Genomic DNA, 27,881 nt, shown 5'->3' on the forward strand with positions numbered 1-27,881 from the left:
AGACACTGCTTAATCAAATAACTTTAATCAAGTTAACAGTAAGCACTACAATTATAGGAAAAGCCCCGTATTTTACACATAAATTGCTTTTCGTTGTCTTTACTTGTAAGGTGTCGAAGGTGGGACCCACTCCTGAATCTTCTTTCTAGTGGTGGAATAAGGTACGTACTGTTGTGGAGTGCCACTCAGATTGAATTTATGGTTTGTCCAAATGAATTTACGAGCAGTAGGTGGTTTTACTGTTGGAGGATCATCAGTCATACAGTGAAGCCAACGATGCCTTAAAGAGAGAGAGAGAGAAAAAAAGGCAGTTATGAAGAGGCAGCCTAGTGTAGGAGGAGGAGATTAAGAGAGCAGTTCTCGAGTTATGATGTTGCTTGAGCTCCAATCTCAGCTCTATCACTAACTAGCTGAACCTTCCTATGCCTTGGTTGCTTCATCTGAACATTCTTACTAAGAAAAGTATAAGGATTAAATCAGATAATACCTAGAAAAACTCCTGTGCATGGTAGGTACTCAACAAATGTTAGCTACTGCTTTTATGATTATTATAAGTCATCAAATCTAGGACCCCATCAATTTTAAGATACACCATTATTTTATGTATCACTAAGAAAGAAAAGAAGATGCTGCTAATTAAATTGTGGCACTATTGATTATAACATGTATCTTAATTTTAGATATAAAAACGTAGTTTAGAACTGATGACGTACAGCATTATTCTATTAGATGCTAGAGGCTGCCTCCGCAGTTTCAGTATGCTCAGGATGCTCTGGTTCATGAAGCTCTAGTTTGAAACCCTTCAGGCTCCTGTCGAAGAAGAGGGTCTCTGCATGCATCTTAAGTCAAAGCTTAAGTCTGAGCACTAGAGGACATACAGTTTGTTATAATAAAATTGTTCAACTACAGCCCAAAGTTCAGGAGTGTTTCAGCTTCAAGTGTTTGTAAAAAGATACTTGGGGGGAGGTGCCTTCCTAGAGAAGGAAGCCGGGCATTTCCCTGGAGTACAGAAAACTCTCTAATAACAGAAAAGAAAGAAACTAAGTCCAAGGGACAAACAGTAGAACTGAGCAGAAAACCAAGCTGAATTTATATGGGAAAGGAAGGGGAGAGAGAATTCATAACAAGACCCCGAGCTCATAAGACAAAGATGACTCTATAAGAAAAGGGAATGAGGTGACAGGCACAGAATTGCAGCTCCTAGGGGAAAAAAGGGCTGGGGTGGGGTGAGGGGATTATCCAGCTAGAGAGGAAAGGGCAAGTCAAGGAAGTTTCAGTAAATTAACTGACTAAAGCTAATGAGAAAAATGCATGATGCTATGTAAGTTTAAGAATATTTGCAAACAGTAATTGACAGATACAGCTAGGTAACTGTCTAAGACCAATAAAATATTATTACAGTTGCTATATTTGTGTCTAAAGATAATTATATCATGACCAGCTAACACAACGAAGAATGAGGAAGTCTGAACCCACCAGGCTGCTTTCTCTCTTAAATCCTCCAAAGGAAAATGGGGATTAGTGAAAGTAACCTGGACCAATAAACCATGATTATTATGAGACACCGGTGGTGAGACAGGCTCCACTAGCCACCTGAAGGAGGGATTAGCTGTGAAAACCAGAGCTCTTACTTACCAAGGGGTTTTATGTAAGTTAAGGCACAGCAGAAATATTTAACTTTCGCCTTTTGAGTCAGCCTAACTACAAAAAAGTGTGTTCAAAAAAACGTTGCTCTGTCATGTCCGACTTTTTGCAGCCCCATGGCTTCTCTGTCCATGGAATTCTCCAGGGGAATCTTCCCAATCCAGGGAACTGAAACCAGATCTGCTGAACCGACAGGCAGATTCTTTACTGTCTGAGCCATTTTTATTCAAATAATTGTCATCAAGACTCCTGAAAGTTAAAACGATATTTAAAGAAGCAGAGTCCAAAGCTTTTATACGCCTATTCAGTAACTTAACTGAGAGCTCACAGAGAGACAGAAAATGCTAAAATGAGATAGAAAACTAAAAAAGGAGGGAATTCTCTGGTGGTCCAATGGTTAGGACCCAGCAGTTTCACTGCCAAGGGCCCAGGTTCAACCCCTGGTCAGGGAACTAAGATACCACAGACTGCACTGTGAGGCCAAAAAAAAAAAAAGGAAAGAAAACTAAAAGAAACTTTTACCGCCAACAGATAAAATCTGAAAATGTTCATCTAGTAAGACTATTGACTGGAGTCAGGGAATGAGTAAACAATAATTTATTCTCATTATGTTAGAATAAGAAGCTACAAGAAATAAGAAAATGTTTATAATCTGCTAGCCTAATATACAGAGAAGGCAATGGCACCCCACTCCAGTACTCCTGCCTGGAAAATCCCATGGATGGAGTAGCCTGGTGGGCTGCAGTTCATGGGGTCGCTAAGAGTCAGATACGACTGAGCGACTTCCCTTTCACTTTTCACTTTTATGCATTGGAGAAGGAAATGGCAACCCACTCCAGTGTCCTTGTCTGGAGAATCCCAGGGACGGAGGAGCCTGGCGGGCTGCCGTCTATGGGGTCGCACAGAGTCGGACACGACTGAAGTGATTTAGCAGCAGCCTAATATAACCCTTCTGTTATAACTATATTATTAAATAAAGCCTAAAGAAACTATATCTTTTAGATTTTCACCCCAAAGAGTTTGTGCAAACAGGTTTTCATTGGGGTCATTTTTATTCCAATTAATTAAAGGCACCAATGGACTAAGAGTACTGCCTAAAAAACTGTGTTGAGCTGGCATCAGACCCACTTCAATTTTATATCACTGTTATTACCTTACAGGACAAAATATAAACTTAAACTTGATAAAGTCAGTAAGACTATAAATAAGGAGACTGGCAGAAAGGCAAAAAGTTATAAATACAAAAGAGATAAATATTTGTAATGAAAACAGATTACACTTTGGGAAAAACTTAATACTGAAATATATTCAAGTATGTAAAAATAACAAAGATACTAAACCATAATTACAACACAACTCAAGTGGAAATAAATTCCACAGGTGGTTGATCCAATTTTCAGTTGTTAATGAGGAAAACAGAAAGACTGGAACACAAAAAGAAGTGTAGAAAGTAACAGGAAAAGACGACCTGCTCTTTCTTTGAAAACATACTACTTCACTTAAGTTTGAGGTTGTTAGCCACTGTAAGTACAAAATGGGGGGATTCATTTCTGAAGAAAGAATAAAACAGCCTAATAGGAAATTTAAGAAATGAAAATATACACCATATAAAACAGATTGTCAGATGGTAAACAATCTTTAAGATGGATATTAATAACAAAGATAAAAAGTTTAATTTTCCTTTTCAGAAATAAAACATTAACAAATAACAGCAACAAAAATATAGGCAGTTTTGAATCTTTTCCTTGGATAATAAACATTATTAACTTTGGGAATCAAGGCTGGAGTCTGTGTTCATGTTTCAGTTATTTTTACCTAACATCACTGAGCCTAGAAACAACAAAAATTTTTCAACTTTTCAAAAAACAGACTTAAGAAAAACCACACAAACCCCTCCAGATTGTTTTCTGAGGTAAAAATATTCATTATACTAAAACTATTATTACTCCATCTCACTTTAGTTTATGAAACATTCTCATGCATACCACTCCATCACTTAAATAATACTAAGTATTCTGTATTTTTAAATTGAGGAAACAGATTTGAAACCACCTTCTCAAGGCCCCACAGCATGTACGTCACACAGCTGAGGCCTGAACAGTTTCCCAGCAGCTGAAAAGAACATCTTGATCAGAGCTTAAATACAAGCAACAGATGAAAACTGGCAGGGATGATGATAGCACTTAAGTATCTGTCAAAATCCTGAGATCCGTCCAACCATAGGATAAGATTGATATATTTAACAAAATAAAAACCAAAGACAATTCATTACAAGATAGCCAACTCAAACTTCTTCAGCTCAGTAATTACTGTTTTTAATTAAATGCAATCTGAATCAAAATCTCAATAGGGTTTGACAATTATAATTCTAAGGATCAGCTGCAAGCCTATCTTAAGAACACTTTGAAAACACAACAATCAGGAAGGCTGGCAATACCAGACTTTAAAGTCACAGATATTAAAACAATATAAAAATTGGTACAAAAACTTTGTACTAAGAATTTGGTACAAAAATAGAACAAAATCCCCTAGACGTAAGGATATATAAGGTAAGACTGGCTTATCAAATTATTGGGGAAAGTAAATTTTTCTCAATAAATTATGCTATGACAATTTTGTTGAGAAAAAAGTGCAAGAATATTTATATTCATAAGATGTATTGATACTAACAGAATATGAAGGCCCATTTCTGAGCTTAACATCAAAGTCCAAAAGCCGTGAAGAAAAAAAACGGTAATTTTATTACATAAAAATTGAAGTATGTTTATGTCCTAAAACTCTGAAAAATAAAAGAAATGGGGAAATATACAGAAAAGGAGTTCATCTATCACTACAAAACAGAAAAAGTTAAACATCCGAGAGCAAAACAGATAAATGATGTTAAGAGATGAGTCATAAAAAGAAAAAAGATAAACAACAAAAAAGTTTAGCCAAGGGAATAAAAATTAAAACGAGATACAACTTTTTACTTGCTAAGCTGGTAAAGATTTAAAAATAAAATAATATCTAGTATTGGTGAAGTTATAGAGAAATCAAACTCACATACTGTGAATGTATTTACCCCGAGAATGTCAATTGAGGGAAATTTGGCAATAGGTACCAAACACTTACAAAACATGTACACTTCCGGACTCAGCAATTTTACTTGTAGGAATGTGCCATAGAAAATAGGTTGTGTGGATAAACGCTTACATACAAGGATATTGACCAAAGTTTTACTTATAACAGTAAAAACACAGAAAGAACAAAACCAAGAATAATATAGGGAATACTTTAACTCAGGGCATATCCATATGACGGAAGATTAATGCCTTAGTAAATATTATGTTAACAGAGAATGCTCACCAAATGTTAAGCCTAAAAAGCAGGTTATTTACTTAATTTACTGAATGATACTAGATAGCATTTGTAAGTGTAAGTCATGGCACTGTTCTAAACAATTTATAAATATTAACTCATTTAATTCTTAAAAGAACTCTATGAGACAGATGTTATTAACCCGATTTAATAAATCAGGAAACCAGAGCACCAAGAGTTTAAAAATAACTTGCCCGTGATGCTGAAGCCAGGATTCACACACAAGCTACCACTTTAAAAAATCCACTTACATTAAAAACAAAAACAATGGCTATATATGCATAGGAAAAGGGGAAATAAGAAGAATATATATCAAAATATCAACAGTAGTTTGTCTCTGTGTGGTAGGATAATAGGTTGCTTTTATTTGCTTCGTTATTTTCTGAATTTTCTGTAACAGACATGTACTACTTTGTAAGACAAAAGAAAGCTATTAAAAATTAAAATCCAAATTCAAAACAACTAGAGATTCAAAACAACTAGCAGGGTTTCAAATCCTCCTTGAAGTCATCTGTCATTTATTTGAGACTATAAGTAGGTTCTTATAGGGCTTCCCTGGTGGCTCAGAGGTTAAAGCGTCTGCCTGCAACGTGGAAGACCTGGGATTGATCCCTGGGTCAGGAAGATCCCCTGGAGAAGGAAATGGCAACCCACTCCAGTATTCTTGCCTGGTAGGCTACAGACCACAGGGTTGCAAAGAGTCGGACACGACTGAGCAACTTCACTTTCACTTTTCATAAGTAGGTTCTTGTACTTCTAACCCCATTTCATCCCACTTTATGCCATCACTTAAAAAAAAAATCACTCTCTTTTAAGTACTGAATGTTTTAGTAGCAGACAGTTTCTCTCAGTCTACCTTAATGGAAATTTTTCCTATGTCACTTCCACAGCACAATGTCTTTCACTATAGTTACATAGAAAAGGTTCAAACTGTTTTTCTAATTTAGAAACCTCAGAAATTTCTACATATGACTATGTGTGGCACATTTTAGACTTTGATAACCTGTGAACATCAAATAGATTCTGTCTGGAAATTGCAGAGTAGTTCTTTGTTCACCAAACTACCCAGTTTATTTCCACAATCAGGTATGAAATTTTCCAACAACACATCTTTGTGAAATGTTACACTGAATAGTGAATAAAGTGTGTTATTTATTATAAAGCAATATTCTGTAACACCTAAATATCTACGTAAACATGCAGTTTATAGTTTCTTAAAACATAGCCACTTAATACTCATTTTCTGAAACAGAAAATAAACATTAGGAAGGAACTACTTTGAAAATAACCTGCAACCCACTGTACTGAGTAACACTAATTTCAATTCAGAGTATTTTATACAACACTATCTGAAGAAGGACAGACTGGGCAGGTATATCAAGAGGAAGACAATATTCTCTGGCATTGAGAGATGGCAATTTATTTAGGAAAATAATATTCTAAAAGACTAAGATACGATTCAGTGGGACAAGATATCTAAAAAGACAGGCTGAAGTTAGAGTGGAACTCAGAGGTAAATATATTACAGCTTCAAATTCATAAAAAGCTATTAAAAGAAAGTGCAGATATACCATTTTTGGATCAGCTAGCAGAAGCAAATAAAATTACTGTATCCAAAAAGCAAAATAATAGTTGTTTCAAGTAAAACAGTATGCCCACATTCATCTAACAAAAGTTTACTGAGCAACTACTATGTGTGAGACACTGATTTCGGCATTAGCAACACAACAGTGAAGAAGAGTCTTACCAAGAAGCATGGCAGCTGGAGAAACGAGCCGTGGGAGAAGGACGGGGCTCTTTCAGCTACGGCAGTCACTGGGGCAGACATGTGAACTACCTGCGGGCATGAGCCGTGCAATCTGGGGAAACATTTAGTGCAAAGTAACTGAGGTAGGAGTGTGGTCACTCCGTGAGGAAAGCCAGAAGGCCAACGTGGCTGCTAAGTCAAGAGTCAGCAGGGTGGTGAATTGGGCAGGGCACAGAGACCGGGAAGGGCCAGGATGGCACATGGCCTTGCAGACCGAGTGAAGTCAAAGTCGCTCAGCCGTGTCTGACTCTTTGCGATCCCACAGACTATGCAGTGCCTGGAATTCTCCGGGCCAGAATACTGGGATGGGTAGCTTTTCCCTTCTCCATGGGATCTTCCCAACCCCGGGATCGAACCCAGGATTCTTGCATTGCAGGTGGATTCTTTACCAGCTGAGCCACAAGGGAAGCCCAAGAATACTGGAGTGGGTAGCCTATCCCTTCTCCAGTGGATCTTCTCAACCCAGGAATCGAAGCAGGGTCTTCTGCATTGCAGGTTGATTCTTTACCAACTGAGCTATCAAGGAAGCCCTGCAGACCAAGTGAAGAGTTGGAATTTTAATTCTCATCAAAATGGAAAGCCAATGGAGAGTTCTGAGCAGAGTGCTGATATAATCTGAGTTAACATTTTAAAATAGCCACTCTAATCACTTAATCATCTTCCCAGGTGGCACACTGGTAAATAATCTGCCTGCCAATGCAGGACATGCAAAGACACAGGTTTGATCCCTGGGTCAGGAATCTGCCCTGGAGTAGGAAATGGCAATGCACTCCAGTATTCTTGCCTGGAAAATCCCATGGACAGAGAAGCCTGGCTGGCTATATAGTCCATAAGGTCACAAAGAGTCAGACACGACAGAGCAACTGCGCATGCGTGTGCACACACACACACACACACGCGCGCGCACACACACACACACACACACACACACACACACACACACACACACACACACACACACACACACACACACACACACACACACACACACACTAGATCACTCAGTATGTTGGGAATACTGGTATATTGTAAGAATGTAAGCCAACCAGTTAAGTGGTTGCAGAAGTCCAGGCAAGACATTACTGTGTTTTGGACTGGGGTAACAGCCATAGACGCAGTGATTAGGCATGGGATATATTCAGAAAATAAAGCAGAAAGAACACGCTGATAGAATAGTTACTAGAGAAAGAGTTTAAAAGGACCCTTAAATTTTTGGCTTGAATAAACAAGAGTCATTTAAGGGCTTAGGAACATTTTGCGTGATAGGTTCATTAACCTACCTACACTGGGCATCTGAAGATATTTTAAAAAATCAAATATATTACATTTATAAATGTGCCCTAAAATGCTTAAAGGGATGTAATTAACTAACATTGCAAGTGGAGATAACTCCTTGCTGCTGCTGCTAAGTCGCTTCAGTCGTGTCCGACTCTGTGCGACCCCAGAGACGGCAGCCCACCAGGCTCCCCCATCCCTGGGATTCTCCAGGCAAGAATACTGGAGTGGGTTGCCATTTCCTTCTCCAGAGCTAACTCCTTAGGAGAATGTAATTCTTTCCATTAGCGTTTATTAACCATTCATCAACGAACAAGAGAATATAATTGTTTATTTTTATGCACAAATATTCAAGTTACTAATCTCGCTATCCTATTCATAAACAAATCCTCAAAGCTTAAGAGCAACTACATTTTAAAGTTTGCAGCTATAGTTAATAGAATATTCATTTTAAACCCAAATTGCCATTAGTCCTGTCTATATTCAAAGCCCCTCTACACTAAAACACTCAAACTGACAAGCAGCATATTAAGTGAAAACATTTGTGCTATATTAAGTGAGGGGAGGGGGAAGAGAAACAAAATAATGTATGTAACAAATGTATTTGTATATACACATTTACCTATATACAGTTATTAATATTTATAATCACAAATCTTCTAAAGAAGACGCGACCAATAAACTACAACCTGTTCTCCACATTGTGGTCCTTTGAACATATTCCTTCTCTACTCAAAAGCCAACAAACTGGTATCTGTTCAATCAGTGAACAAAATCTTAACAGTGCTTATTTCTTGGCTAAGGAATTAGTTTATTTTTGTTTGTCCTTCTATGGATTTTCCAAGTTTTCTATAACAAATGTACATTTTTACAATCATGATTATAAGGATTCTTTTTAATAACAAGGAAAATTGCTTATATTATAGACTGAAAAAAAAAAACAGTAAGTAAAACTGAACGATTAGGAACACAACTAACATAAACATTTATTTTAAAAGACTAAAGGAAATATGGCAAATGCTGACAGTGGTTGCTTCTTAGGGGTGTATGTGGATTATCCCTGTCCACCTAACAGATTTAAAAAAATTTTTCTGATCTCTTCACATTTTTTTCAAGAACAGATTCCATTTAGATTCAATGAAGTTCATACTGCCAAATGCACATGGACACTTCTCTGTCCTTTTATTACTTAACCTCTCAGCAAAAATCAACACAGTTAGACTTCCTATGATTGTTGAAATGCTAATCTCTCTTGTCTTCCTTACTCTGCTGCTGCTGCTGCTGCTAAGTCGCTTCAGTTGTGTCCGATTCTGTGTGACCCCACAGACGGCAGCCCACCAGGCTCCCCCATCCCTGGGATTCTCCAGGCAAGAACACCGGAGTGGGTTGCCATTTCTTTATTCAATGCATGAAAGTGAAAAGTGAAAGGGAAGTCGCTCAGTCGTGTCTAACTCTTAGCGACCCCATGGACTGCAGCCTACCAGGCTCCTCCGTCCAAGGGATTTTCCAGGCAAGAATACTGGAGTGGGGTGCCATTGCCTTCTCTGCCTTACTTTGCTGCTGTTGCTAAGTCACTTCAGTCGTGTCTGACTCTGCGCGACCCCACCAGGCTTCCCCATTCCTGGGACTCTGCAGGCAAGAACACTGGAGCGGGTTGCCATTGCCTTCTCCATCCTTACTTTGCTAGTAACTACTTGTTCTTTACTGGCTTGACCTCTGTCCTAAGCTACAGATTCATCTATCCTGCTGTTTACTTAACATAATTGTTCACTTGGATTTCTGGCATGTTATCTCAAATTTCCTACATCCAAAAAGGAGGCTTCTGATTCCTACCCTCCACCCTCACAGGCTACTCGTCTCCAAGTCTTCCCATCCTAATGAAAGGTACCACCACCCACCCAGTCTCTCAACCCCCAAGTAATCACCTCCAGGTAATCCTCCCCACCTGCTACCTCACTTCTCTACAAAGGCTTCTAGAACATCTTCTGTCAAGTGAAAAAAAAAAGCTGACTAAAATGATGCTGTGTGTATGTTAAGTTGCTTCAGTCATGTCCGACTCTTTGCAACCCTATGGACTGTGTCAGGTATCCTAAATAAATTAACCCTACAGGAGAAAAACCATTGTCAATGTCACCATGGCACTAAAAAAATCTTCAAGGAAAAAGTATTTTCTGTAAAAAAAAAAAAAAAAAGCGAAAACTTCTGAACATAAGCTATAATTTCTTTTAAAAAGTACTTATGTATTACTTGAGTAATATAACCATTAATTTTAATAAGAAAAATTAATATATGAGGAGGAGAGACCAGTGCACTATACGGAAGAAGGAAGGACATGTTACTTTAAAATGAACAGAAAGTGCCACCAAGTGGGAAAAAAGTATATCCACAGTAAAGAAAAATCCAGGCAAGCCATGGTTTTTTCTTTTTTAACTTGGCTCGAAGGATTTCAGAGTTCAAATATTTCAAACCACACACAAACAAAACTTTGTTTCTCCTGATGTAAATGAAAACAGCAATTTTATACTATTATGCAAAACAACTGCCCAAATTTTCTTTCCATTGGTATTCAACAACATTTTATCGTGTCAAATTTCATGTAGATACTGATTATTTAATTGGTTTACTACCATAAAAATGAAAATAATTATTATTGTGCATTATTGTATAGATGGTGGCAATCAGCTAACTTAAAGATAAAATTGAGGGTACTCCAAAACAGTATAAGACAGTATTTGTAATCCACTGAAATAAAGACTGAGTATTCTATTCAGCCAAGTTAAAGGAGAAATTAAAATCTAATCGTTGACCCCATAAATGAATAAAGGACTTCCCTGGTGGCTCAGACAGTAAAAGCACCTGCCTACAACGTGGGAGACCCGGGTTTGATCCCTGGGTTGGAAAGATCCCCTGGGAGAAGGAAATGGCAACCCACTCCAGTACTCTTGCCTGGAAAATCCCATGGACGGACTGGGGAGTCTGGTAGACTACTGTCCATGGGGTGGCAAAGAGTCAGACTGAGCGACTTCACTTTCACTTTAAATGAATAAAACAGATAAGAAAAGGAAGGTACTGTAACAAAGACAAGTAACAGATAGTAAGTTACAATACAGTATTAGTCTACTAGCCAGTACTCATTAAGTGACTATAAACTCCAGGACAGGCTCTTATATATTTTCATCTGTATAAATGTACAAACCCATGAGTACCTGAAACATAGTGGGGTACTCAATAAATAGTCACTCAATGGCATGAACTGTTTGTAAGCTGGGTGCTGTGCTGGGCTCTAGGCAATAATTTTTTTCTTTAATTTTCAAGGTTCGAGTGGCTCCACTGCCCATCCAAGATGTTTGCACCACCGTGGATACCTTTTGTTTATCTACAGTTAGACCTTACCGACTGCTGACACATTCAAAGAAAATGAAGGCTTTGAGACAAGACTGACAAAATGAACTCATTTTCCCACACAATTTCTCATGTTACCACAAAGATGGGGAGCATTAAGTGAGCCACAAGTTCATTAAAAATATGCCCTGGTTCTACCAAAAACACTGAAAGTATGCCTCTGAAGGGAAATCCTTCCCCAGGTGAGACTATGTAACTACTCAACGGACTCAGAGACTGTCAGAGGCCACAGAGGGCCCCTGAGAACTCAGAAGGGCCGGGCACAGGGACCACAGCCTGAGGAGCACAGGGACCCATCAGGTGTCCCTCCCACCGGGAGTCTCTGCAGTAGTTCGTCCAGGGGACATGGCTCACCCAGACATCCATCTTTGACTCTCTAGATGACACAGCACAGGCTCAAGGGAGGTGAGAGCCACACGAGGCAGGTGCCGGAGCTGCCCTGACTTTAAAGCTTCATGTCCACAAAAGCTAACATCTCTGCTAACAACTACACAGGCACGGCTTCAGGACTGCCGTTCCCAGCAGGGACATATCGGTTCTAAGAGCAACAAGACAGGGGAGCCCAAACATAGCTAACTCATCAGGCATTTGTAAGTCCTCTCAATCTAGATGCAGTTTGCCAATCAAGGATCAGTTTTATCCAGCAATATGACTGATACAATCTAACCTGGTTTCCAGGGTAACAGAGCTAGATATTTAACCGAAGATCAGAGTCTCTCAACCCTTTTACCCATAATTTATGAAAACTGCATATTATACTAGGTAAAATCACACTTGAAGTCCTATCTCCAGCACCAACCTCTATTCTGACCTCCAGACTAATGTTTTCAACTATCTACCCACCACACTCACTTGGCTGTCTAACAGGCATCTCAGATGGAACTCTTGATTACGCCTTCCAATTCTGCTTCTCCCATCCTGCCTGCTTCTCCTCTTCCCAGATAATATACCACTAGTAGTTCAGGCCAAAATCTTGAAGCTACCCTTTTCTCTCAAAATCCAATCTATCCGCAAATCCAGTTTAGTCCAAATTACTTCAAAATGCGTCTCTGTGGTGGGCAGCCTCTAAGATGACCTCCAATGACCACATCCTCCTGGTGAACACACCTCTCCTTGAGTGTGGGCTAGCCCGACGGACTCAACTCTAAACAACAGAATACAGCATCAATGTGGGGTGTCACTTCTGAGATTAGGTTTAAAAAGACTGAGGCTTCCAACTATGGTGCTCCCTTTCATTTGCTCCTGATTGTAACTCTGGGAAAACCAGCTGCCGCCGCTCTGTCCACAGCCACATGAATGAGTTTGACAGTGGATCCTTCCAAATGTAAACCTCAATATGACTGCAGCCTCACATGGCAAAGAGATGGGGAAACAATGGAAACAGTAACAGACTTTATTTTCTTGGGCTCCAAAATCACTGTGGACGGTGACTGCAGTCATGAAATTAAAAGATGCTTGCTCCTTGGAAGAAAAGCTATGACAAACCTAGATAGCGTATTAAAAAGTAGAGACATTACTTTGTCGACAAAGGTCCATATAGTCAAAGCTATGGTTTTTCCAGTAGTCATGTATGGATGTGAGAGTTGGACTATAAAGAAAGCTAAGTGACAAAGAACTGATGCTTTCGAACTGTGGTGTTGGAGAAGACTCTTGAGAGTCCCTTGGACTGAAAGGAGAGCCAACCAGACCATCCTAAAGGAAATCAACCCTAAATATTCGTTAGAAGGACTGATGCTGAAATTCCAATACTTTGGCCACCTGATGCTGACTCATTAGAAATGACCCCGATGTTGGGAAAGATTGAAGGCAGGAGGAGAAGGGGACAACAGAGGATGAGATGGGTGGATGCCATCACTGACTCAATAGACATGAGTCTGAGCAAACTCTGGGAGAGGGTGAAGGACAGGGAATCCTGGCGTGCTGCAGTGCATGGGTCACAAATGGTCGGACACCACTGAACAAATGAACAACAACAGCAAACATACGGTGTCTTCTGTGTGGCCTTGTGAGACATTCTAAGCCAGAGACATCCAGCTAAGCTGCACTCAAACTCTTACCCACAGGAACTGTAAGATAATGTTTATTGTTTTAAACTAAATTTGAAAAATCTGTTACACAGGAGTAGACAACGGTGTGTGCGTGCTCAGCCGTGCCTGACTCTGTGACCCCAGGGACTATACAGCCCGCCAGGCTCCTCTGTCCAACCTCTGGGATAACCCTGGCAAGAATACTGGGATGGGTTGCTGTTTCCTCCTCCAGGGCACCTTCCTGACCCAGGGAATGAACCCGCGTCTACTGCGGGTCCTGCACTGGCAGGCAGACTGTTTACCTCTGTACCACCAGGAAAGCCCCCAAGAGCCATTAGCTGGGGCTAAGCAAGGTAAGCATCTGTCTGCTTGGCACAGTGGGTGGAGAGGAGGAGTGTGGTGGCAGAGCCCGCACGGGGACAAGAAGGCATCCACGTGGGGAGGTAGGGGGAGTTGCCAAGCTGATGTGGGATGCTGGAAGCAAAAGTGGGTAAGAAGGGCGTTCAGAGGTGGGGAGTGGAAGGAAGCAATGAGAACTTCAATACACAGAGTGGAATTCATCAAATAAGTAATTCTATTAAAAAAAAAGAAGAAACAGAAATATGGAAAGGGAAAATCTAGAATATAACCTGAGGTGCTGGGCTGGATTCAGTGGCATTGCTGTGGATGCATGGTTTTCAATACGCAGACTAAAAAAGACAGAGATATAGATGCATGCACACACACAGTTGTTAGAGCCGACTAAGCCTGTCCACTGAGAAGGCCTGGGAGCAGTGGTGTCCCAACAGCAGTGAGCATGCCTTGCACTTAGATACTATTATAGTTTCTAAATACTGTACTGGAAAATAGCAAGAAAACAAAACAAACACAGGGCTCCTCAAAGAAATGGCTGTTTTCATGGGTGGGGCGGGGAAAACGTAAGATGAACCTGGAAAAAGTGTTGTCAGAAAGAATGCACTCCAAGAATGCTGGAGATGTTTTAAAAGGTCCACAAATGCAGACTGAATGGACTCCTACTGGTCAAATTTGTTCAATTTGAGCAATAAAAGAACAAATTATATTAACAGATTATGCTGCTGCTACACTGCTTCAGTTGTGTCTGACTCTTTGCAACACTATGAACTGCAGCCCACACTGTGGACAGAGGCCCCTCTGCCCGCGGGGATTCTCCAGGCAAGAATCCTGGAGCAGGTTGCCGTGCCCTCCTCCAGGGGACCTTCCCCATGCAGGGACGGAACTTGTATCTCTTATGTCTCCTGCGTGGGCAGGCACGTTTCTTACCACTGATGCCACCTGGGCAGCCCATTAATGGACTATAACCCACTGATTAAAGTAACAGTTCATACTGCTATAAATAAATGTAAGTTTCTTAAGTAACTGGATAGTTATATAACTTCAAAGTTTCTCCCCACAAAATGCTAATTGTAAAGGGAAAATGAGTAACTTTAGAATGCAGAAATATGGGGAAATCAGAAGCCATTTAACAAAATGCAAGAAGAAGAACCTGACATTGCTTCCGTGACATTCCTGCCACAGATGCATAGCTCGCATCGAGTTATGAGGAAACACACTGAGGGGCACTCGACAACACAACTGGCCTGCAATCTTGTAAGTGTTAAGATCATAAAAATCAAGGAAAAACTGATGAACCAATCCAGTGTGCAAGAGACTAGAGAGAAATGAGGTTTACAGGAAAGGCATGCCCAGACCCTCTTGCTATAAAGGACACTGTTGGGAACACTGATGAAACCCTAAACCGCAGTGGCGTATCACTTAATTTCCTACCTTTGATGTTACATCATAGCCATGTATGTAGGAGAATGTACTTATTTGTAGGAGTTATATACTAAAGTTAATTCTGTCGTAATACGACATCATTTTGGAAACTTACTTTGAAATGATTCAAGTACTTGGAACTTTTCAGAAAATTTGGGATTGTTTCCACTTTTTAAAAAATTGTAAAACAGGACTTCCCTGGTGGCGCAGTGGGTAAGAATCTGCCTGCCAGTGCAGGGGACACTGTTTCGATCCCTGGTCCAGGAAGATCCCACATGCCACGGAGCAGCCAAGCCTGTGTGCCACAACTACTGAGCTCATACTCTAGAGCCTGCAAGCTGTAACTACTGAAGCCTGCATGCCCGAGAGCCTGTGCTCCGCAACATAAGAAGCCACTGAATGAGAAGCCCGCACACTGCAGTGAAGAGCAGCCCCCACACACTGCAACTAGAGAAAGCCCACGCACAGCAAAGAAGACCCCTCCCAGCCAAAACTAAATAAAGAAATAAAATTTAAAACCTGTAAAACAGATCACACTCTTTATCTTACCTTCCAGTGGCTTTCTAAGAACTTTAAAAAAACAGCCAAAGGATTTACCCATGACTTACAAGATCCACATGTATGTAGCTACTGTAGGCCCTAGCTAGCTAGTCTCCTGACATCTTCCCCTCACTCATTCCATTCCAGCCCAACTGGCCACTTTGCTGTTCTTTTGAATACAAGCAATATATCTCAGATACAACGGGCCTTTGCACCTGTGGTTTCTGCTGTCTGGAACTCTTCATTCCTCCCCCCCCTCAATCCCCTCCCCTTTTCAACTGTCACTTCTTCAAGAAGCCCTCCCTAACCCCTGTATCAAACAGCCACCTCCCCCACGAGAGAAGGTCCTCACTCTTTATGAATATCAGCTCCCTTGTATTAACTGTTTCCTAAAATACATGCTTTTTTTCTGCTTCCTCTCATGAGAGCAAGGGCTTTGTTTCACTCACTTGTTGTATTCTCAGAGCCCACAACTGTTCTTGGCACCCATTAGGTACACCATAGGTTTTCTGTTTTTCCACCATAAGTATCTGAATGAATCAAGATGACAGACTGTAGCTCATTACTCTACACATAATACCTGGCTCTCTAATGAAAGAAAAATCAACCCAACTTCAGATTTATTCATGGGTCAAATCAAAGGTAAGATTAGAGTTCTACAACATATTGCACTCACTCAGAAAAGGGGTTTCTGAGAAACAAACAGCTGAGCTAATCCAAACCGCTTTCTCCAACGAAGACTCATCACAAGCCTTTAGGCTTCCTTTACAAACAAGGGTCATCAAAGGTGCTCAGAACTTAGGGGGCTCCACTCCACAAAGAAACCCAGCTTTGTATTCTCAACTGCCCTCAGGCGGCACCCTAGCAGGTGATGTTCTCTTCTACAGCTTTCAGCTTCTTTTTTATGTGATCTCAGATCTTACATATAAAGGACTGGCTTGGCTGAACAGTACTTCTCATTTCAGACTTCTAACTATTTAATGGTCTAAGATGTGTTTCACCCCACGTAACTTACATCAGTCCCCTCCCCTACCCCCTGATCTAGACGGGCACTCTAAAGGCGATGGCCATCCGTCTGAACAACAGCCCGCAGACCTTCCACACGCTCTCAGGACCAACCCCTCCGCAAAACCATCAACCAAATAAACGAAAACTGCAGGGTACCTCGTCACCTAAAGCCAACACTCCACTTTGAGACAGTGGTCTCAAATAGTGCCCCTGACATAAAGAATGTCCCTTTAGAGAAGGCAGATAGCTCCAGACCTAAAATTACAGCTAATCACATTTTAAGAGACCATAGATTATTATTTCCCATTAAAAAGAGCACCAAAACCCAGCCTCAAGTAACATCAGTGCTGCTTTCTCATGTTAAGAGCCAATGAGTTTTATTAAAGACACACTCCAATACTGTAGTCTTCAAACTACATCACTGACAGGAGTAAACGGTCCTAAGGAGTCCAAGCAGTGGGCCACAAGTTGAGAACTGTATGTACGTGAAACCTTATAAACATTTTTTCCCTAGCTCACATAATATTTAAAAAGACAAAAATCTACTCTGTCCAGTCAAGTAGACTGTTCAATTTAAATAAAATATTAGATTAGTTCACTTCCTTAGTCACGTTAGCCACATTTCAAGGCACTCTGGGCTACATGCGGCTGGTGGTTTTGTTGTAGTTCAGTTGCCAAGTCGTGTTGGACTCTTTGTGACCCCATGGACTGTAGCCCGCCAGGCTCGTCTGTCCATGGGACTTTCCAAGCAAGAACACTGGAGTGGGTTGCCATGCCCTTCTCCAGGGGATCTTCCCAACCCAGGGATCGGACTTGCGTCTCTTGCACTGGCAGGGGGGGTCTTCATCACTCACTGAGCCGCCAGGGAAGCCCCACTGGGGAGCGTAGCTACAGACGTTTCCATCATCACGGGAACTTCTACTGGACAGTGCTATATCTAAACTGACAGGCATCTTTAAAATAAACATTCAAAACAAACAGACAGAAAACAAATCTCATAAAGAAGTGCAGATTTGCACTTTCTCTTGAAAACTCGTATCTGGAAACCCATGGCTGGATCCCCGCCTGGTGGAGCTGGTAGGGAGCAGCACGCTGCCCTCACTGATGGAGCGCGCGCGTTCAGCTCCCTGTAACGCCCAGAACCCCTGGCACTTCAGCCATTCACTCAGTGCCTAAATTCCTACTTGAGCCTTTAGAATGAAAGTGAATACTATAAGATTATCTCAGTTTCTACTCAGTAGAGCCCCAAAACTATTTCTGATGATCAAGTTCAACTAAAAGATCACAATTAACCTGATACTTTATTTTCAGGTGTGGTTTTTTTGGTAAAATTTTCTAGACCATGATCTTCTAGGAAGGATCTCTAGAGTATATCAACCACCAATCTAAGAAATAAATACTTTTTTGAACTATTTTAATTAAAATTTTGGTAATTCAAGGATTTGAAATTGCATTAAAAAATAGATATATTAAAAAATCATAGTTTTTAGAGACCTAAGGAATTTGAGGGAATCTCATTTAACAGATGAGAAATCCAAGCTCCAGAGAGGTTAAGGAATGTGCTTTAAGTTGAACTGCTGAATAAGATCAGAGCCAGAGCGCTTTCAGCCTTTCTCTTCACTACGGCTAAGTGATACTACAGCCCCCTGTTTTCCCTCAAAGACAACCACGCATTATGTAACCCAACAAATAATATGATTGGTGACACCTCTCCATCAAGAGAGAGTCTACACCTCTCCTGTTAAACATGAACAGAGCTTTCTAACTGCCTCGGCCAAGGGGATGCAGACTCAGTACTGGATGACTCCAACGCTAACTCAGATAATATGGCTTCTGCCTGGCGCTCCCTCTCAGAGCATTTGCCTGAGGAGGCTCAGGCTACCTGAGGGTATTCCAACCCAACACCCAGCCATGCCCCCTGCTAAAAGCCAGCATCAATTGCCAGACGGAGAGAACATATCTCCAGACTGTTGTCAGAGCTGCTCCAGGTCTTTGCTCAAACCCTCCAACCCCCACCTTCGGCCAGGTTGTCCTTGCTTAAAACCAGCCAAACAAGCCACTACCGCCACCCACACGTTTAGTAAAAGTGAACATAAATTTTTAAGTTAAAGGGTCCAGAGATAAGAAAGGAAGCTACAAGCAAAAACTCAGATGGAACCAGATAAGACCAACCAGTGAATCTGACCTCCAACTATAATAACCCTGAGTCGTCTTATGCATTGATTTCTATGATATTAGGATACTAAATGGCACCCCTACCAACACTGATGACCAGATATTAATAACAAAAAAAGGATAAAAAGGGAGTGGCACCCCACTCCCTGAGGATGGGGGGAGCCCTACCTTTCCTGGCAGACTAATGCATATGCCCCCCATCATTAGCCTCACTCCTCCCCCTTTGTCTTCACTTTTTAAAATAAAATCCCTCTTGCCACTGATTGAGTAAGATGGAGGAGGAGAAAGACATGTGCTCATTTCCTCCTGCGAGAACACCAAGATTCCAACTAGCTGCTGAATAAACAGGAACCTACCAAAAAAAGATACCCCACACCCAAGGGCAAAGGAGAAGCCGCAACAAGATGGTAGGAGGGGTGCAATTGAGTTTAAAATCAAACCTCATACCAGCCCAAGATGCTTGGAGAATACACACAAAAAAACCTTGTGTGCACCAGGACCCCAGGGAAAGGAGCAGAGACTGAGCCACAGTCTGAGACTGAGCCAGACCTGCCTGTGTTTTGAAAGTCTCCTGGAGAGGCATGGGGTCTCAGGAAGCATTATGATGAAGAAAGCCAGTAGAGGTGATGAAATTCCAGCTGAGCTATCTCAACTCCTAAAAGATGATGCTGTGAAAGTGCTGCACTCAGTAACATGCCAGCAAATTTGGAAAACTCAGCAGTGGCCACAGGACTGGAAAAGGTCAGTGTTCATTCCAATCTCAAAGAAGTGCAATGCCAAAGAATGTTCAAACTGCTGCACAACTGCACTCATTTCACACGCTAGCAAAGTAATGCTCCAAATCCTTCAAGCTAGGCTTCAACAGTATGTGAACCAAGAACTTCCAGATGTACAAGCTGGATTTAGAAAAGGCAGATGAACCAGAGATCAAATTGCCAACATCTGCTGGATCAGAGAAAAAGCAAGGGAATTCCCAAAAAACACCTACTTCTGTTCCATTGACTATTCTAAAGACTTCGACTCTGTGGATCACAATGAACTGTGGAAAACTCTTAAAGAGATAGGAATACCAGACCACCTGACCTGCCTCCTGAGAAACCTGTATGCAGGTCAAGAAGCAACAGTTAGAACGAGACATAGAACAACAGACTGGTTCAAAATTGAAAAGGAGTACGTCAAGGCTGTATATCGTCACCCTGCTTATTTAACTTCTATGCAGAGTACATCATGAGAAACGCTGGGCTGGATGAAGCACAAGCTGGAATCAAGATTCCTGGGAGAAATATCAATAACCTCAGATATGCAGATGACACCACCCTAATAGCAGAAAGCAAAGAGGATCTAAAGTGCCTCTTGATGAAGGTGAAAGAGGAGAGTGAAAAAGCTGGCTTAAAACTCAACATTCAAAACCTAAAATCATGGCATCCAGTACCATCACTTCCTGGCAAATAGATGGTGAAACATTGGGAACAGTGACAATTTTCTTGGGCTCCAAAATCAATGCAGATGGTGACTGCAGCCACGAAATTAAAAGACACTTGCTCCCTGGAAGAAAAGCTATGACGAACCTAGACAGCATATTAAACAGCAGAGACATCACTTTTCTGACAAAGGTCCATCTAGTCAAAGCTATGGTTTCTCCAGTAGTCATGTACGGATGTGTGAGGTGGACCATAAAGAAGAATGAGCACTGAAGAACTGATGCTTTTTAACTGTGGTGCTGGAGAAAACTCTCGAGTCCCCTGGACTGCAAGGGGATCAAACCAGTCAATCCTTTCCTGAATATTCATTGGAAGGACTGACGTTGAAGCTGAAGCTCCAATCCTCTGGCCACCTGATGCAAAGAGCCAACTTACTGGAAAAGATCCTGATGCTGGTTCAAACTTGAAAGACTGAGGGCAGGAGAAGGGGGCAACAGTGGATGACATGGTTGGATGGGATCATCAACTCAACAGACATGAGTCTGAGCAAGAGTTTGGGGAGAGAGTAAAGGACGCAAAGCCTGGCATGCTGCAGTCCATGGGGTCACAAAGAGTCAGACACGACCAAGCAACTGAACAAAAACTATTGCCACCTAGGCAAGAAGTTGATCTGTGAACATAGTTCTTGCTTCTCCACTCTTTGGCCAGTGAATAAAGCTTGTGCTGAGTCAATCTCAATCAGGGTCTATGGGATGTAATCAGTAACAAGATGTTCCAGCATCAGCCCTTTGAGTCTTCTCCTTGAAGCCTCGGACATCCTGGAGCAGAGATAAGCCATCCCTGCTCTGTCTTGTCTGAACTCCTGACCCCAAAAAACTCCATGATAAATACTTATTGTTGTTTTAAGCTACTAAGTTCTAGGATAACTAGTCACATGGCCATCACAATTGGGACCAATGCTTTCAGAACACCAGCGATTAACTTAGGAATATAAATTAGACAAATATTTGTGTAATACTGCCAACTTAAATAAAATAAAATGCTGATGCAGCCTACCATTCAGGGGGCACCATGCTTCCATCCACATCCCAGAATGTGTTTTTGCCATTCATTTCAGTAGTATATATAACCCATCGGTGTCGGCCTGGATGGAAAAATCAACATGTAGTTTAGAGAGATGTGAGGAGATAAAGACCAGCTTTCTAAAACGCGTAATTGCATAGTATCAAAGTAATCTTTTTATTAAGAAAAGACTTTTATATGCTCTTATGTAAGAGAAAAGTTGGAGAACTATAGAGACCCGGGTGTACTACTGAAGGTAAACTCAAGAAGTACATGGCAAGGTTTATCAAAAACCTAGAGGCCACCTCAGGAAAACCCCTCTAGGGCAATGAACTCACTCTGTGGGTGGAGCTCAGGCCTTTTCCACAGTGCAGAACCCTTGCTTTCCCCTCCAGGTCCCCTGCCAAGCAGGTATAAGAGAGGGAAAGGGAATATGTTGCCAGTCATTCTGGGTATTCAGGAGAGAAAAGCGCTCCTCCTGAAATTGGGGCAAGAGAAATGTATTCACAGCAACCACACTTGAGCTACAGGTTTCCATATAAATATTTTTAAATAACCATCAGAGATTCTTTAGGAAATTGGTGGTTATTATATAATAAGCAAACATTATATATGATGGTTAGGTAAGTAGAACAGCTCATGTTATCAAAATAGTATGGCTGCATGTTTTAACAAATTTCTATGAAACAGCTGACAGCCCAACCACAATTTACAAAATTGTTAGGCAAAGGCCTGTATTTTAATGAACACTGTCACTTTTTTTTCTTTTACTTTTTACTGGGATATAGTCGATTTACAATGATGTGTTTCAGGTGTAGAGTGAAGTGAATCTGTTTTTTATATATATTTCTCTACTCTTTTAGGACTCTTTTCCCATATAAGCCATTATGGAGTGTTAAGTAGAGTTCCCTGTGCTATACAAGACTGTCATTTATTATCAGTAGCTGTTAGGCAAGTTATGAGCCTCAGTTTCTTTATCTATTAAAAGTGGATGATTATACCCACATCTTAACATTGTTATGAAAATAAAATGTCACACACACACACCTAGTTTAGTATCGAGCACGTAAGTGCATAATAAACATTAATTTCTTTCATCTCTTCCTCACTGCCCTCACCCCCACAAAGGGAATACTGAATTCATCCCTGTAATGAATTTTAAGCCAATAAGCAAAATGATGCCATGATAGAGCTGGGCTTTAGCAATTTCATAATCTATACTTGGCAAAATTTTAAATGTGCATACTCAGACTCAGCAATCCCACTTACAGGAATTTACTCTTAGAATATTTTAACAAGCAAATGTGGCCATTGTTACAATCAAGTTCGCTGCAGCATTGTCTCTAACAGCAAAAAGCTGAAGGCAATGTGTCTACCAACAGTGAACTATTCAAGAAAATAAAGGTTCTTCCACACAGTGGAATACAGTGTTGCTATTAAAAAGAATGGTATGAAAATTTGTAAAATAAGAAAACACAAAACAAGTGTTCAAACAGAAAAGAATGCTGTAGATACCTTCAACTTACTATGGGGAAAATGACTCATGATTTTTATGTAAAATTATTTCAGTTTACAAACAACATGCATAATTTTTAAAAATGAATGTTTACACATGTACCGAGGAATCTTGAAATATTTATATTATACTATTAAAATGGGGTAAAACTATGAGACAAGGAAGCTTTCCTTTTTCACTTCATACACTAAGTTTCAATGTTTTACAACAAAATATATCCTTTTTTAAATTAGCAAAAGTAAAGCTGGCTTAAAGCTCAACATTCAGAAAACTAAGATCACGGCATCTGGTCCCATCACTTCATGGGAAATAGATCGGGAAACAGTGAAAACAGTGTCAGACTTTATTTTTGGGGGCTCCAAAATCACTGCAGATGGTGACCGCAGCCATGAAATTAAAAGATGCTTACTCCTTGGAAGGAAAGCTATGACCCAACTAGACAGCATGTTAAAAAGCAGAGACATTACTTTGCCAACAAAGGTCCATCTAGTCAAGGCTATGGTTTTTCCAGTGGTCATGTATGGATGTGAGAGTTGGACTGCGAGGAAAGCTGAGTGCCGAAGAATTGATGCTTTTGAACTGTGGTGTTGGAGAAGACTCCTGAGAGTCCCTTGGACTGCAACGAGATCCAACCAGTCCATTCTAAAGAAGATAAGACCTGGGTGTTCTTTGGAAGGACTGATGTTGAAGCTGAAACTCCAATACACTGGCCACCTCATGCGAAGAGTTGACTCATTGGAAAAGACTCTGATGCTGGGAGGGATTGGGAGCAGGAGAAGGGGATGACAGAGGATGAGACGGCTGGCTGGCATCACCGACTAGATGGACGTGAGTTTGAGTGAACTCCAGGAGTTGGTGATGGACAGGGAGGCCTGGCGTGCTGCAATTCATGGGGTCGCAAAGAGTCAGACACGACTGAGCAACTGAATTGAACTGAAACATATTTCCAATGTGAGGCAAAAATGGAAAGAAAAGGGGAAAAAATGAAGGAAGTTTAGTATTATACTAGTTTGTAACAAAGCGATGAATAGAAAGAATTTTGGCCTGGGGCTCTGCCACTACCTAGCTGTTATTTAAGTTCCTTCTGGATAAGACATTTTCTTGGGCCTCAGTTTTTTTCTCTATTAAAAAAACAAACAAACAGCTTTTTGATAATCTCTTAAAATCATCTGCAGGCCTAGAACTATGATTTGCCTAAATATTAAAAAATTATGGTTACAGAGTGTTAGGATATTGCTGTTTACCCCTTGTAGACCAACTTGCATCCAATGCAATCACACATGGATAGATGATTTATATATTCCTAAAAATATTATTAAGGTCCATGACCAAGTTTCCTCTGTAAAATGAGGGAGGGGGAGGATCAAAGTGCTTACCTCCAGTAGATGCTAAATATTAAAGTAGATAATGATTGTTATATGTGTTTAGAAAGCATATGGCACTCAAGGCCATTATATTTCACCTTATCAGTTTTCCCCCTGGATAAAGACTAATTATTCCCTCTCTGATACTTTTAATCTCAATCAAAAGATAATTTTTTTATTATAAAAGTAATAAATGCACATGGCAAAAAATTCCCAACACTTCAAGAAGGTAATAGTAATAGCAACAGTAGTATAGTATTTTTTGAGCACTTACAGCCCGAGCAATAGACCAGCGGTTCTCAACAGGGGACAACTTTGTCCCCCGGGGACATTTGGCAAAGTCTGGGGACATTTTTGGTTGTCACAACTGCAGAAGGAAAGTTTCTGGCACTTGGTGGGTCGATGCCAAGGATGCTAAGCATTCCATAATGCACAGACCAGCCCCTCACAACAGAGAAGTATCTGACCCACAGTGTTAATCTTGTTGAGGCTGATAAATTCTACATTTGGATAAGCTCCTCCCATTCACTTTTTATCTGTTTTTTATACAAGTTTATGAGGCAAATGGAGAGGGAAATGGCAACCCACTCCAGTGTTCTTGCCTGGAGAATCTCAGGGACGGGGGAGCCTGGTGGGCTGCTGTCTATGGGGTCGCAGAGTCGGACACGACTGAAGCGACTTAGCAGCAGCAGCAGCATGAGGCAAATATTATTATGATGATGCTACTTTATAACATGAGGAAGCTGGGGCTGAGAGACATTAATTAAGTAAACTTCAGAGTTACAAAGTTTTAACATGGAGGAACAAAATGTTGAAACCTTACCATCTGCTAAGTTTCTTATATTTCCTTCCAGCATTTGGAATATGAACACAAAAAGCTTAATTTTCTTCCTGTGAGGCAACAAATTGTTCTGCATCTGGAGTTTCTTGTGTTACACACATCTTTGACATCTTTCTATATAAAATGTACTGGTTTATATCATTCTTAATAACAACAAAGTATTATAAAAAAATGCAATTCATCAGTATCCAATTGATGGAAAATTAATGTTGCTTTTAGAATTTACTAGTAAAACAATGCTGCAATGGTTGTTTTTGGTTTGCAAGAATATTTAAGGTGGATTCCTAGAAGTTGAATTGCTGGGACAAAAGATATGTGTAATGTAAATTTTAAAAAAATTTACTGACTGTCCTCCAAAAGGACTGTACTAACGTATATAGTTTAAAAAATATATATATTTATTTATCTGGCTACACCAGGTCTCAGCTGTGGCACATGCGATCTTCAATCTTCCTTGTGGCATGCAGGACCTTTAGCTGTGGCGTGTAAACTCTTAGTGAGGGCATGTGGGATCTAGTTCCCTGACCAGGGATTGAACTTGGGCCCGCTGCACTGGGAGCATGCAGTCCCAGCCACTAGACCACCAGGGAAGTCCTAATGTATATACTCTTACGGCATTTCCCCACTAAGTACTTATCAGATTGGCAAATGCTTCAAAATTCAACAGGTGAAAAAAGATAACACTGTTTTTTGAGCTGCATTTCTGTAATTACAAGTGAGGGTGAGAGGGATAAATTAGGAATTTAGATTTTAAATATACACACTGCTGCTGCTAAGTCGCTTCAGTCGTGTCCGACTCCGTGCGACCCCATAGACAGCAGCCCACCAGGCTCCTCTGTCCCTGGGATTCTCCAGGCAAGGACACTGGAGTGGGTTGTTGCCATTTCCTTCTCCAATGAATGAAAGTGAAAAGTGAAAGTGAAGTCGCTCAGTTGTGCCCGACTCTCAGCGACCCCATGGACTGCAGCCCGCCAGGCACCTCCGTCCATGGGATTTTCCAGGCAAGAGCACTGGAGTGGGGTGCCATTGCCTTCTCCTAATATACACACTACTATACATAAAATAGATAATCAAAAAGGACCTACTATATAGCACAGGGAACTAAACTTAATACGTTGTAATAACCTATAATGGAAGAGAATGTAGAAAAAGAATATGTGTATTTATACACCCATACATGAATCCCTTTGCTGTATACCTGAAACACTGTAAATCAACTACATTTCAATAAAACTTGAAAAATAAAAAAATCATGTATTCTTTTAATAAAAAAATAAGAATGAGCATCTTTTCATGCCTTTGTTGGTGACTTAATTTTCTTTTCCTGCGGATTATCTTTTTCTTTTTTCTATTGAGTTCTTCATCCTTTTACAAGTACCTTGCAAAAATACATTATGGAAAACAAACTAAAATCAAATCCCAATCTCACTCCCATTACTTATACCCCCAAAAAATGCACTTACCAAAAAACTGCTTGTTGTCTTCATAGTATTTATTTCCATATTTGTCTTCTCCCACTAATGTGCCAACCCTCACATCATTTGCCCTGGGAATGTCCAAAAGAAAACAGACATTTTGGAAAGATTCTTTATTTACAACACGTAGGTAAAAAGAGAGAGTATTAACTTTCACAAACATAGGCAGCTGTGCCAAGGAGAAAAACGAGATGCTGGATATGGTCACCGATTGTATACTTCCAGCACAAGAGAAGAGAAACTGAGCCAACTGATGTGCCTTAAATACACTAAATATGTAGACCCAATACCTTCAAATTACAAGACTACTTTAAAAAATCTATTATCCCTAGGTCTGAGGCACTGAAGTTAGCAATAAACTTCAGGAAACCTGGAAATTAAAGTGTTTCATCTTAAAATGATTCGAACACCTGGCTCTTTCACTAGGCTCTAGGTCTCCAACTCCGTTTCCCCGTACGATGCTGCTCGTCCAATTCACCGAGTTGAAGGACTAGTCGGGGAAAATTGTAATCACTTCATTTTAACTCCTTACAGTACACGAAAGGAAAGGGAAGGCCAGGGAAGGAGGAAAAAAACCCCGAAGTTTCCCAAGGTCACACAGTATGAGCTTTTGGCAGGCTCATTACTCTCCAGGAAGCAGAGCAGGGGTGCAGCCCATACATGTCCGCACCGCTATGTCTCAGCTCTGTCTCTACAGCCGGCTTTGATCCCGTCGCCGGGAGACCCCGGGACAGACTTCCGCCGGGGGAAGCCAGGCTGACTTGGCCGGTTGTCCTTGAGAAGAGTTGGATTCTCCAAGGTGACCCAAGCCCGAACCCCTTTCCAAGAAACCAGCCAGGGTAAGTCCAGTCCCAGAAGCCAAGAGCATGGCTGGCCGCCTACCTGAACAAAACTCGTAGATAGCCGCGGAGGCCACCGTGGCCGCTGACCTGCTGCAGCCCGCGCTTCAGGACCTGCAGCAACTCCATCTTGTCCTGCAGGCCCCGCCTCCCCGGCGCGCCGCGGAAACCCACCGGCGGAACCAGCCACTCAGCCGCAGGGAGCCGACGACAGAAGGTTCCCAAGCACGCGCGGCAGGCGGAATTGGTTTTGCGCACGCGCGGCTCTGGAGTTCCCCCTTGTGGCCTCCTCCCGTTTTCCAGAGAAGATGAGCTTGATTGTTGTCCCTCCAGAGCTTCGTTTTCAGAGATG

At 41.1% G+C, this 27,881-nt stretch overlaps 1 protein-coding gene across 1 annotated transcript; it reads right to left on the reverse strand.

Annotated features, from left to right (window-relative positions):
- Positions 1-9: 9 nt before the first annotated feature.
- Positions 10-27,697, reverse strand: NDUFA12 (NADH:ubiquinone oxidoreductase subunit A12). Its single transcript, XM_052640753.1, has 4 exons — positions 27,573-27,697; positions 26,679-26,761; positions 21,489-21,576; positions 10-280 (listed from the first exon to the last, which is right to left on the reverse strand). The coding sequence occupies exons 1-4, from the start codon at positions 27,656-27,658 to the stop codon at positions 100-102; spliced, it is 438 nt and encodes a 145-aa protein (XP_052496713.1). The 5' UTR covers positions 27,659-27,697; the 3' UTR covers positions 10-99.
- Between the last annotated feature and the right edge of the window lie 184 nt (positions 27,698-27,881).

Source organism: Budorcas taxicolor, chromosome 5, assembly GCF_023091745.1.
Source record: "Budorcas taxicolor isolate Tak-1 chromosome 5, Takin1.1, whole genome shotgun sequence".
Taxonomy (NCBI): domain Eukaryota; kingdom Metazoa; phylum Chordata; class Mammalia; order Artiodactyla; family Bovidae; genus Budorcas; species Budorcas taxicolor.

Excerpts from the sequence above, each read along its gene's own strand:
- NDUFA12 (XM_052640753.1), bottom strand. The coding sequence starts at position 27,658 with ATGGAGTTGCTGCAGGTCCTGAAGCGCGGGCTGCAGCAGGTCAGCGGC. Across the intron at positions 26,762-27,572 it reads TATCTACGAGTTTTGTTCAG|GGCAAATGATGTGAGGGTTG; the intron begins GTAGGCGGCCAG and ends GGACATTCCCAG. Across the intron at positions 281-21,488 it reads AGCATGGTGCCCCCTGAATG|GCATCGTTGGCTTCACTGTA; the intron begins GTAGGCTGCATC and ends TCTCTCTTTAAG.